At 40.0% G+C, this 13,808-nt stretch overlaps 1 protein-coding gene across 3 annotated transcripts in view; it reads left to right on the forward strand.

Annotated features, from left to right (window-relative positions):
- The window catches only part of C9orf72 (C9orf72-SMCR8 complex subunit), a 99,880-nt gene that overhangs the window by 37,895 nt on the left and 48,177 nt on the right, over positions 1 to 13,808 (forward strand). For all 3 annotated transcript variants that reach the window (XM_073635860.1, XM_073635864.1, XM_073635865.1), the window contains exon 3: positions 13,204 to 13,299. In XM_073635860.1, coding sequence (XP_073491961.1) covers positions 13,204 to 13,299 — 96 coding nt within the window. The remainder of the gene's footprint in view (positions 1 to 13,203; positions 13,300 to 13,808) is intronic.

The following is a 13,808-nucleotide window of genomic DNA, read 5'->3' on the forward strand; positions in this document are numbered from 1 at the left end:
AAACCTAAATATTATTCAGACCCGGTCACACCTGGGCGTTTGTAATCGCGGGCATAATTGCTAAAATTCTGCCCGCAATCTCAAAACGCTCTGCAAAAACTGACAAATCACACCACGCTTGTTCAGGTGTCATTCATTTTCAGTGGCAAATGAATACGGGCGTGATTCTACCTCGATAAATCACAGCAAACCTTGACGGAGCAGAAGCTTATGTTGGGCAAAGAGCTTTGCTGCGATTACAGCACGATTTATCACACGACAATCGCGTCAGAATTGCACTCAAGTTTAGGTGCCATTGAAAATGAACTGCACCTAAACAAGTGTGGTGCGATTTGTCAGTTTTCCTGAGCACTTTGGGATCGTGGGCAGAATCGCGATGATTCTGCCTGCGATTGTAGGCGCCCAGGTGTGAACGAGGCCTAAGATATGCAGTCATTATTTTTGATAGCAATTTCACTCATGTTGGCAAAATCCCTCACTGATAGTGAAAGTTAAAGTATGGCTAATGTCTCATTCACACTTGTACAATTCCAAGGTTGCATGAAAGTTGAACCAGAGTAGTGCCTGAACTACTTTGAAGTCGCACATGTTTGAATTGACTTGTCGTGCGACTTTGATGTCAAAAGTCATATGACAACTCGCACCAATGTCAGTAGGGTGTAAAGGCTCCTGTATGATTGTCTAAACAAGTACCAAATGCAGTTACGTGTGATACCTTTCCTGAGCTGAATCCTTCATTTGTCTCAGTCTCCCCCTCTCGGACACTGCAGCTCACAGTATCACCATTTCTCTGGCTCGCCTTCTTCCAGTGGTCAATTATGCACTCCCTCTCTACACCTTTTAAACTGCAGCTTTCCTCATTGGAACACTAATGCCGCATACACATGGTCAGATTTTCCAACGGGAAATGTTCGATGGGAGCTCGTTGTCGGAAATTCCAACCTGTGTAGGCTCCATCAGACATTTTCCGTCGGAATTTCCAACAAATAAAATTTAAGATCTGGATTTCAAATTTTCCGACAACAAAATCCGTTCTCGTAAATTCCGATCGTGTGTACACAATTCCGACGCACAAAGTTCCATGCATGCTCGGAATCAAACAGAAAAGCCACACTGGCTATTGAACTTAATTTTTCTCAGCTCGTATGTGTTGGCGATTGGAATTTCTGTGCAAAATAACAAATAAATAATGAATAAATATGCAAGGTGATGCAAGAATGATACAAAAAGACCACAATAAAAGTGCATATGCCACTGTGCAAAATATTGGAAAATGAATATATAAAGTAATGAAAAAATATGATGAAAAAAAGTCCGCAATAATAAAAGAGAAGCTCTAAAAAGTCTCTACTTGTGAACCATATTTCACGAACACACAATGTGACTCCACTCAATGGCTTGTGCCCCCTTCACCAAGTGCAATGCAGGCTCACCTCCAGCATAGACCCCTAGGTGTCAAATGGGCTTTTTAAACTAATACTCTGGTTCCTTAAGGCAGGAATCTTCAAACTACAGCTCTCCAGCTGTTGCGGAACTACACATCCCATGAGGCATTGTAAAACTCTGACATTCACAGACATGACTAGGCATGATGGGGATTGTAGTTCCTGAACAACTGGGGGGTCATAGTTTGAAGTCCCCTGCCTTAAGGCAATTCCCCTTTAAGGATGGCTCAACATAGGTCACCAACAGCTCCAGAATGACATGGAAAGTTAAATATGCTTCCAATAGTGCAGTACCTGAGGTTTAAGTCTGAACACACCTCCCCACCTCAGCTTCATACAATGCAATTACATTTATTGATTAAAAACAAGGCATATAACAATCATCCAGCAAGTCTCGCATATTGAGCTGATAGTCCCACCACCAGGCTCCACCTCTACGTATTACGCCACCATCCACGTGGCTTAATCTGGAGAATAAGCCGAGCTGTCTTGGCAGGGTAAATTTGTTGAGCCACCCTTTAAGGGGAATTGCACAGTGTCTTAAGGAACCAGAGTATCAGGTTATAAGCCCATTTGACCCCTAGGGGTCAGTGTTGGAGGTGAGCCTGCATTGCACTTGGTGAAGGGGGCACAAGTCACGGAGTGGAGTCACATTGGGGTTGATTTACTAAAACTGGAGAGTGCAAAATCTGGTGCAGCTGTGCATGGTAGCCAATTAGCTTCTAACTTCAGCTTGTTCAAATTAAGCTTTGACCAACCCCATTGTGTATTCAAGAAATATGGTTCACAAGTAGAGATTTTTTAGAGCTTTTATCTGTTAGAAGATTCTCTCTTATTATTGTGGACTTTTTTCTTCATATTTTTTCATCACTTTATATATTCATTTTCCAATATTTTTTTACAGTGGCACATTCACTTTTATTATGGACTTTTTGTATCATTTTTGCATCACCTTGCATATTTATTAATTTTTTGTTATTTTGCACAGTGGCTTATGCACCTTTTATGAAGTTTGATTGTATATATTATCAATTTATTTATGTTTATTTATCTAGCAGCGCTACCACATTGATATAAAAACAGATATAAAATACCTATTTGGATGTGGGAACACATTGGTGGTAGCAGCAGCTATACTTATATTCTTATCACTGGGGCAGCGCACAACCATTCAATTGTTTTTCATGTGTTAGAATGGCCCAGTCAAAGTCTAGACCTAAATCCAATTAAGAATCTGTGGCAAGACTTGAAAATTGCTGTTCACAGATACTCTCCACCCAATCTGACAGAGCTGGAGCTATTTTGCAAAGAAGAATGGGCAAAAATGTCACTTTCTAGATGTGCAAAGCTGGTAGAGACATCCCCAAAAAGACTTGCAGCTGTAATTGCAGTGAAAGGTGGTTCTACAAAGTATTGACAGGGGGGCCGAATACAAATGCACGCCACACTTTTCACATATTTATCTGTTTAAAACTTTGAAAACCATTTATGATTTTCCTTCCACTTCACAATTATAAGTAAAGATAAATACATACCGCGCTAAAGGATTACATACTTGGGAAACCAAAGCAGCAACAAAAACCATCAAATATAACTATGGTGTAAATAAAGTAATAAATAAACGGTTCTTCTAGGTATAATGGCCACCCTATACTTAGTTGACCACCACTGCACCTCGGAAAATCAACCTAAATGATGATTATCATCGGTTGGTATAGCCTATCTATAGCTGCCACTTGGTGAGTATAAACTGTGCAAAAAGTATTCAAATCTGTGACGTGACAATGGTGCACTACACCCCACGTGACGAATTTAAAACGTGGCGCTATCTCCAAAAAACTTTTGTATTCCCACCTTTTACAGTGAATTACCTAATCTAGTGAACACACTTTTACGGGTGTATATTGAACTATATATACACATGAATAAATAAATTAATGAACCAAATGAAATAAAAAACACCAAATAAAACACACTACATAAAGTGACTTAGTGTTAACGCTGCTTACAATCATATGTGTCAATCCCTATACAATTGTTAAATACACACAATGTATAGCATAAAAGCAAATAGCAATATTTAAATGTCACACAATGACTATGTGACTAAAAATAAATAAATAAAATCTGTGAAAAATACACACATGTGTACAAAATGTCCGTGATCGTGATAAAAAAAAAACATCAACTGTGCCACAGCAAGTCCTTTATATTCCTGAAGTGTATTTAATCCTTCCACCACACCTATGTGTTCAGTGCTCCCTCTCCCAATAGACAGTCTCTCACCAGCTCCTTATGCCTCCACTTTCGTATGAGGCTATAAAGCATAGAAGTTTCAAGGCTACCGGTAGGGGTTAAGTGTATTCCATCCGGAGATTCGTTCCATATATAAATGAAAGAGAACTCCCAATAGTGTGATACCGTAAAACTTTTAATAATACACTCTTCAAATTACACTCCAAAAAATCCACTCACATTGTGCAAAAAATATAAAAGCACAGCAAATTCCACGGCAATCTGTAAACAGCAATACCAACACAGCAACTTGGATAAGCCTTCCTAGGGGGTATGCGGTCACGGCGGACCCTGCCACAGCTGGCGTGTAAGAAGTCTCTCTCACCCTCTCCTCGCCTGCCTGTCCGATGGATCCACCGTCTCCCCCGATAGGTGAACCGCAGAGCTTGCTTCCTCCTGTCACTAGTACGTGGTGTTTATCCTTCGCTCGGCCACGCCCCCGACATGTTTCGCTACACCTGTAGCTTAATCATGGGATAGGCCGCTCTAGACATCAGTCTCCCTTTATACCTCCTCTCCTCTCTAATCTGTTAGGGAAGTCAAAGTGCGCATGCGCACCCTTTGTGTTCCGCGCCTGCGCTCTCAGAGTGTCCCCGTGAGCGCAAACCCCCGCTAATCGCGGATGCCGGTCACTAGTTAATAGTTATTCATGTAGCGGTATCAGACTAACGCCACCCCTCTGCTTCATCACCATTATTTATGGCAACATCCCAGAGCGGTGGATCATCCAACAGCGCTGTAACATCCTGACATGTTTATCAAAGAACTCTCAGTGTGCTTCACACATAATTATATATCAATGTGTTCCAACATATATATTATATAAAATGTTATACAAAAATTGTCAATTCGGTTATTATTAACACAACCTATTGATATTTAAAAACTAAGTATCCGCAAAATGAATATATGACCTAAAAAAATATATAAAATGATAAGATAAAATGGACAAATGGAAATGGCTGGCAAAGATTACCACATACAAAATAGAATCAGACTTCTCTAATCTAGTTTTTGGTAAACCTAACATCATTTATTTTTTCTAAAAATATTTCAAAACAAATTAATTATTATTGTATATCTTAAAAAATGAAAAGACCCTGACTCCAAATAGTGACATGTCTGTAACCCTTTGGTTCCTATGCACAAATAGCAATTTCTGGAGTACCAGCTATCATTGCTCTTCATTACTTCTACAATTATGTTATTTACACTAATTGTCATTAAAAACATTAAAAATCATGTTTAAAACAAATATCACTTTTTTGGCAAATATTAGGCTCGTATTCATTACAGAGTGTGTGCATCAATTTTAAAGAGGGATCCTACACTCATCTTCTGTCAGACCTAAAGAGATTGATTGGTCAACTAAAAATCATTAATAAAGCAATTAAGGTCTAGTTCAATGTTGAGCCCTCTCGGGGTAAGACTTTTAAAAAGGAATATCCATTCCGTTTCTCTACGTGACAGATCTCTTACCCTATTGGAGCCCCTCCAAGAGGGATATATCACATCGATGCCACAAAATTGTAGCAGAGATGGGTCCTGTTGGTGTTTATCCTTAAAATGCATGGATACACTGTGGTACTTGTACCCATTTTTGATGTTGGTCAAGTGTTCGCTGATACGGATCTTCAACTGCCTTTTAGTTCTGCCAACATAATACAAACCACAGGGACACCACATAAGGTAGACCACATGTGTGGTGGTACATGTACTAAATTCTTTAATCTCGAACCTGTCACCTTCTCTGTTGGTGACACTTGTAATACCTCTATTACTAACCTTCACTGTTTTACAACAGACACACTTCCTGCAACAGAAGAAACCTCTAAAATTAAAGGACAGAGACCTTGGGTTTGGTGGATCCAAAATCTTTTTCACTATTTGATCTCCTATGCTTGGGGCCCTCCTATATATAAATCTCGGTTGGGCTGGTAGTATTCCTCCCAAGTGTTTGTCCTTACAGAGGATGTACCAGTATTTTCTATAGATATTTTCAATCTCTTTGTACTGGCAATGGAATCCAGATATAAAACTCAATTGATGTTGGGTGTCCTCTCTTTGTACTTCTTTTTCCTTCAAACATTGTTCCCTAGGGATTTCAGCTATTTCTTGTACAATTTTGGTTAGTACATCTTCCTTATAACCATTCTGAATGAATTTCTCCTTCAGAACATTCGATTGAACCAGGAAATCTTCCGTCAAAGTACAATTCCGACGGATCCGCAATAGTTGGCCCTTCGGAATATTTTTTATCCATGATGGATGATGTCCACTGGCCACAGACAAATAGCTCTTGCGGTCCGTCGGTTTGAAGTACACCTTGGTTCTTAACGTACCATTCACTTTCTCTATAGTGACATCTAAAAAGTTGATTATTTTATCACTAATCTGGTATTCCAATTTGATATTGTTTGTATTCCTGTTTAATTGTTCCAGAAATGCTTCCAAAGACTCCTTAGATCCCTCCCATATCAACAAGATGTCATCAATAATCCTTCGATAGAAAATCAATTGGGGTCTATTGATGTTGAACACACGTCTATCCTCCCATTCAGACATAAACAGGTTGGCGAGGCTGGGGGCATATTTTGCCCCCATTGCCACGCCAACCTGCTGGGAGAAGAACTGTCCATCAAACCAGAAGTAATTGTGGGATATGCAGAAGTCTAATGCATGTCCCACAAATTTCCTCTGTATAAACGGGATGTCATCCCGCTTGCTGAGTGCCCAATTAAGGGCCAACGCCACATCCTCATGTTGTATGTTAGTGTAAAGAGAAGCCACGTCTGCTGTCACTAAGTAAGATGTTACTGCAGGGTCAAATTTCACTGGTTCCAACAGAAGTAGCAAATCCGAAGTGTCCTTCAGGTAGGCTCTGGTCTTCACACTGGGTTGGAGAAATTTGTCTAAATATTCGCCAACAAAAAACTACGGTGAAAAAGAATGAACAGGGATCTACTAGCACCACCCAGAATGGGGACAACCAAGGGAGGAACACGAATTATAATGGTGGATATGGATACTCTCCTAGACCAGCACGACAAGGAAGGGGAGATTACAACTACCAAACACCTAGACCCTCCAGAAACAATACCCCACAAAGAAGGGGGGGTTATATTTATCAATCACCATATAGAGGCGATGAATTACGAGGATACAACCCTCCACAGGAATACCATCAGTGGAGACAGCACCCCCCACCGAAGCAGTACTCGGAAATGAACAATGCAGTCCCGTTGTATAATAGATATACAGGGTTGGAAGAGGAAGGCTATTATGACCCACAGTCATACAACCATTCTTTTTTAGGACAACGGGGGAGGGGAGGGAAACGGGGTACACCGAGAGTATACCCCCGAACACAACAACAGAGAGGGGGAGGAAGGCTTGGACCCCCGCACGTGCAAAATATGAATACAATGCCCCACCAAAAGAAGGAGGGGATGCAGGGCAGGAAGATCAAAGCAACCCAAAAAAACAGCTGAGGGACATGTAAACACGGGGATTTATAATTTGAGTGGAGTCACGTTGGACCACAAGGAAATGAACATCTTAAATCTGGGTCTTAAATGTGCACCGAAAAAGAAAATGAATAAATTTCAGGTGTACATTGATACACACAAGTTCATTCGTTCGATGAACATAAAGAAACATTTTTTAAACCATCCGGTGGAGGCAAGAATGAGGGCTTCGCTGGCTCCAGTTAACATAGATAGTGGCTTAAAGAACAGATCCATTTTTAATCCCCAAATTCAAAATAATCATTATGTGGAGGTGTTTAAAAACTTGGTATTGAGAGATATATTGAGGAACTCCCGATCAAGAAAGGGGTGAACCCTCATTACATTAAGGAGGGGATAGATTCCTTGGAAAATAGGAAAAACATCATTATTCGTCCAGCCGACAAGGGTGGAGGGGTGGTAATCATGGATAAGCAATTTTATCATGAACAACTGGTGGAGTTAATGAGTGATCAAAACACATATAAGAAATTGAAATCAATCCTACAGACTCATACAGTGTTCAATTGGCTGCACTAGTGGAATGGGGATTTGGGCTGAAGGCCCTAAACCCCAAAGAAAAAAGATATCTCGTACCGAGCGCAAATCGTATACCAGTGATATATACGCTACCTAAAGTGCATAAAAATATCCAGCACCCACCTCCACGACCTATAGTAAATGGAAATGGATCAGTAACTGCAAGGCTTGGCGAATATTTAGACAAATTTCTCCAACCCAGTGTGAAGACAACGAGAGCCTACCTGAAGGACACTTCGGATTTGCTACGTCTGTTGGAACCAGTGAAATTTGACCCTGCAGTAACATCTTACTTAGTGACAGCAGACGTGGCTTCTCTTTACACTAACATACAACATGAGGATGCGGCATTGGCCCTTAATTGGGCACTCAGCAAGCGGGATGACATCCCGTTAATACAGAGGAAATTTGTGGGACATGCATTAGACTTCTGCATGTCCCACAATTACTTCTGGTTTGATGGACAGTTCTTCTCCCAGCAGGTTGGCATGGCAATGGGGGCAAAATATGCCCCCAGCCTCGCCAACCTGTTTATGTCTGAATGGGAGGATAGACGTGTGTTCAACATCAATAGACCCCAATTGATTTTCTATCGAAGGTTTATTGATGACATCTTGTTGATATGGAAGGGATCTAAGGAGTCTTTGGAAGCATTTCTGGAACAATTAAACAGGAATACAAACAATATCAAATTGGAATACCAGATTAGTGATAAAATAATCAACTTTTTAGATGTCACTATAGAGAAAGTGAATGGTACGTTAAGAACCAAGGTGTACTTCAAACCGACGGACCGCAATAGCTATTTGTCTGTGGCCAGTGGACATCATCCATCATGGATAAAAAATATTCCGAAGGGCCAACTATTGCGGATCCGTCGGAATTGTACTTTGACGGAAGATTTTCTGGTTCAATCGAATGTTCTGAAGGAGAAATTCATTCAGAAGGGTTATAAGGAAGATGTACTAACCAAAATTGTACAAGAAATAGCTGAAATCCCTAGGGAACAATGTTTGAAGGAAAAAGAAGTACAAAGAGAGGACACCCAACATCAATTGAGTTTTATATCTGGATTCCATTGCCAGTACAAAGAGATTGAAAATATCTATAGAAAATACTGGTACATCCTCTGTAAGGACAAACACTTGGGAGGAATACTACCAGCCCAACCGAGATTTATATATAGGAGGGCCCCAAGCATAGGAGATCAAATAGTGAAAAAGATTTTGGATCCACCAAACCCAAGGTCTCTGTCCTTTAATTTTAGAGGTTTCTTCTGTTGCAGGAAGTGTGTCTGTTGTAAAACAGTGAAGGTTAGTAATAGAGGTATTACAAGTGTCACCAACAGAGAAGGTGACAGGTTCGAGATTAAAGAATTTAGTACATGTACCACCACACATGTGGTCTACCTTATGTGGTGTCCCTGTGGTTTGTATTATGTTGGCAGAACTAAAAGGCAGTTGAAGATCCGTATCAGCGAACACTTGACCAACATCAAAAATGGGTACAAGTACCACAGTGTATCCATGCATTTTAAGGATAAACACCAACCGGACCCATCTCTGCTACAATTTTGTGGCATCGATGTGATATATCCCTCTTGGAGGGGCTCCAATAGGGTAAGAGATCTGTCACGTAGAGAAACGGAATGGATATTCCTTTTTAAAAGTCTTACCCCGAGAGGGCTCAACATTGAACTAGACCTTAATTGCTTTATTAATGATTTTTAGTTGACCAATCAATCTCTTTAGGTCTGACAGAAGATGAGTGTAGGATCCCTCTTTAAAATTGATGCACACACTCTGTAATGAATACGAGCCTAATATTTGCCAAAAAAGTGATATTTGTTTTAAACATGATTTTTAATGTTTTAAACACGATTTTTAATGTTTTTAATGACAATTAGTGTAAATAACATAATTGTAGAAGTAATGAAGAGCAATGATAGCTGGTACTCCAGAAATTGCTATTTGTGCATAGGAACCAAAGGGTTACAGACATGTCACTATTTGGAGTCAGGGTCTTTTCATTTTTTAAGATATACAATAATAATTAATTTGTTTTGAAATATTTTTAGAAAAAATAAATGATGTTAGGTTTACCAAAAACTAGATTAGAGAAGTCTGATTCTATTTTGTATGTGGTAATTTTTGCCAGCCATTTCCATTTGTCCATTTTATCTTATCATTTTATATATTTTTTTAGGTCATATATTCATTTTGCGGATACTTAGTTTTTAAATATCAATAGGTTGTGTTAATAATAACCGAATTGACAATTTTTGTATAACATTTTATATAATATATATGTTGGAACACATTGATATATAATTATGTGTGAAGCACACTGAGAGTTCTTTGATAAACATGTCAGGATGTTACAGCGCTGTTGGATGATCCACCGCTCTGGGATGTTGCCATAAATAATGGTGATGAAGCAGAGGGGTGGCGTTAGTCTGATACCGCTACATGAATAACTATTAACTAGTGACCGGCATCCGCGATTAGCGGGGGTTTGCGCTCACGGGGACACTCTGAGAGCGCAGGCGCGGAACACAAAGGGTGCGCATGCGCACTTTGACTTCCCTAACAGATTAGAGAGGAGAGGAGGTATAAAGGGAGACTGATGTCTAGAGCGGCCTATCCCATGATTAAGCTACAGGTGTAGCGAAACATGTCGGGGGCGTGGCCGAGCGAAGGATAAACACCACGTACTAGTGACAGGAGGAAGCAAGCTCTGCGGTTCACCTATCGGGGGAGACGGTGGATCCATCGGACAGGCAGGCGAGGAGAGGGTGAGAGAGACTTCTTACACGCCAGCTGTGGCAGGGTCCGCCGTGACCGCATACCCCCTAGGAAGGCTTATCCAAGTTGCTGTGTTGGTATTGCTGTTTACAGATTGCCGTGGAATTTGCTGTGCTTTTATATTTTTTGCACAATGTGAGTGGATTTTTTGGAGTGTAATTTGAAGAGTGTATTATTAAAAGTTTTACGGTATCACACTATTGGGAGTTCTCTTTCATTTATATATGGAACGAATCTCCGGATGGAATACACTTAACCCCTACCGGTAGCCTTGAAACTTCTATGCTTTATAGCCTCATACGAAAGTGGAGGCATAAGGAGCTGGTGAGAGACTGTCTATTGGGAGAGGGAGCACTGAACACATAGGTGTGGTGGAAGGATTAAATACACTTCAGGAATATAAAGGACTTGCTGTGGCACAGTTGATGTTTTTTTTTATCACGATCACGGACATTTTGTACACGTGTGTATTTTTCACAGATTTTATTTATTTATTTTTAGTCACATAGTCATTGTGTGACATTTAAATATTGCTATTTGCTTTTATGCTATACATTGTGTGTATTTAACAATTGTATAGGGATTGACACATATGATTGTAAGCAGCGTTAACACTAAGTCACTTAATGCACTGTGTTTTATTTGGTGTTTTTTATTTCATTTGGTTCATTAATTTATTTATTCATGTGTAAATAAAGTAATAAATAAAAGAAGTTGCGTTAAAAAAATGAGCACTCACAATTAAAGTGACACAAAGTGCAAATAACAAATACTGCAAAGAATAGTGATCTTTCAGAAGGTGTCCATGTGCACATACAGCAATGAATATATATATAACACAAAATGAGGTGAGTAAATGGAAAGATGAATAAAAGATGAACAACTAAGTCCAATTAAAGTGTAAATTCCAATATTCGTCAGTCTTCACTGGAATGAGGAGATGATGAAGAAGTGAGAAGAGATGGATCACAATCTGAAGAGAAGGAACTCGGTGAGTAGGAACCCTTACCAGATCGGGTGGACCCCCTCAAGAGCGGGGTCTTAAGCGCAGGCAAAGTAAGCCCTCTGCGGGGACTGATGGATATCTGATGCCTCCGGCGTGTTCCAGTAGTGAACCGGGATCACTCCAGCATAGTGCTATAAAAAGACCCCACAGGCAGACACTCTGATCTGAAAAGATACATTCGGACTCAAAGCCACGAGTGTAAAAAAACAAAAAAGCTCCAATCGTGAAGTAACATTTTAAAAGGGAGGAGAGCCTTTATTGCTATTAAAACAAGCAATGACAAACCGCAATGTAACAAGTACAAAATACAAATAAAACAGCCGGCAAGCTAAAAACAAGCAAACACCCGCGTTCCGGGGTGACATGTGGCGTGATGGCATCAGCGCATAGCACCGCCTTACATGTTTCATAATACCTTACGTCTTCCTGGGGCCAGGCCCCCAGGAAGACGTAAGGTATTACGAAACATGTAGGCCCCAGGAAGACGTAAGGTATTGCGAAACATGTAGGGTGGTGCTATGCGCTGACACCATCACGCCACATGTGACCCTGGAACACAGGTGTTTGCTTGTTTTTAGCTTTCCGGCTGTTTTATTTGTATTTTGTACTTGTTACATTGCGGTTTGTCATCGCTTGTTTTAATAGCAATAAAGGCTCTCCTCCCTTTTAAAACGTTACTTCACGTTTGGAGCTTTTTTGTTTCTTTACGCTCGTGGCTTTGAGTCCGAGTGAATCTTTTCAGATCAGAGTTTCTGCCTGTCGGGTCTTTTTACCGCACTATGCTGGAGTGATCCCTGTTCACTACTGGAACACGCCAGAGGCATCGGATATCCATCAGTCCCCGCAGAGGGCTTATTTTGCCTGCGCTTAAGACCCCGCCCTTGAGGAGGTCCACCCGATCTGGTAGGGTTCCTACTCACCGAGTTCCTTCTCTTCAGATTGTGATCCATCTCTTCTCACATCTTCTTCATCTCCTCATTCCTTTGAAGACTGACGAATATTGGAATTTACACTTTAATTGGATGTTGTCCATCTTTTATTCATCTTTCCATTTACTCGCCTCATTTTGTGCTGTGTGTGTGTATATATATATATATATATATATATATATTCATTGCTGTATGTGCACATGGACACCTTCTGAAAGATCACTATTCTTTGCAGTATTTGTTATTTTTACTTTGTGTCACTTTAATTGTGACTGCTCATTTTTTTAGCGCAACTTCTTTTATTTATTGCTTTACAATTATGTGCCACTTTGTGTTGGTCTATCACATAAAATCCCAATAAAACACATATACGTTTTTGGCTGTAACATGACAAAATGTGGAAAATTTCAAGGGGTATGAATTCTTTGTCAAGGAGCTGTATATATTGATCCCTTGTTTTTGGAGTCTTGAAATGTTTTGTAACAGAGTGAAGATGTGATGAAAGCCTACGGACACGTAGGCCTAGAAAGTCTAGTTTTTGATTTGACATAATTATTTGTAGTGGAATCTTATTGACTCATATATCAGAACAAACCCTACATTTTCCTCCTTTTAAATTGTGCATCATATTGAAAACAAACTGCACTTCCAGCTACCTCTGCTGTGTTTTTTCCACAGGGTCAGAGTATAATTTCCATGCTGACTGGAGAAGTTATACCTGTAATGGAGCTACTGTCATCTATGAAGTCACACGGTGTTCCTGAAGACATAGATGTAAGCTTTTAAATCGCACTTGCTTGTAAAGAATATTTGCAGGTGTCTGGCAGTACAGGGTTTGATGTATTTCGGTGTCACCTTGTTCATAAATCACAGCTGGGGTTAGATCATAAAAATGTGGCTCTCTGCCGCCCTCTACTTTGTCTGCTGAATTTTACTACAAGCCGCAACGCTTACATGACACGTGTGATATATAGAGGAATATTTGTTAGAGATATGATCACTAAAGAAAGTAGGTTTTCTGATCATTTTTCACAGTAAAATAATTACATGCTCGGTTTATTTTACTCTTGTGCTGTTACTTAGATTTATTACATGATCAAGCTTAGTTAATAAGGCAAAGACTTCCAATTGCGAAAACGAGTCATAGCCAATCACAAGCTGCTCTAAATTAGCAGACGGTGTAAAGAGTGTGCATATCAACATTGCGTTTCGTACTCCCATAAGCAAAGTAAAACCCAAATGCAGTAAATCCCTGTGTTTTATGTATGTTATATATGTATATA

The sequence above is a fragment of the Aquarana catesbeiana genome, linkage group LG01 (genome assembly GCF_042186555.1).
Source record: "Aquarana catesbeiana isolate 2022-GZ linkage group LG01, ASM4218655v1, whole genome shotgun sequence".
NCBI classification, from domain to species: Eukaryota; Metazoa; Chordata; class Amphibia; order Anura; family Ranidae; genus Aquarana; species Aquarana catesbeiana.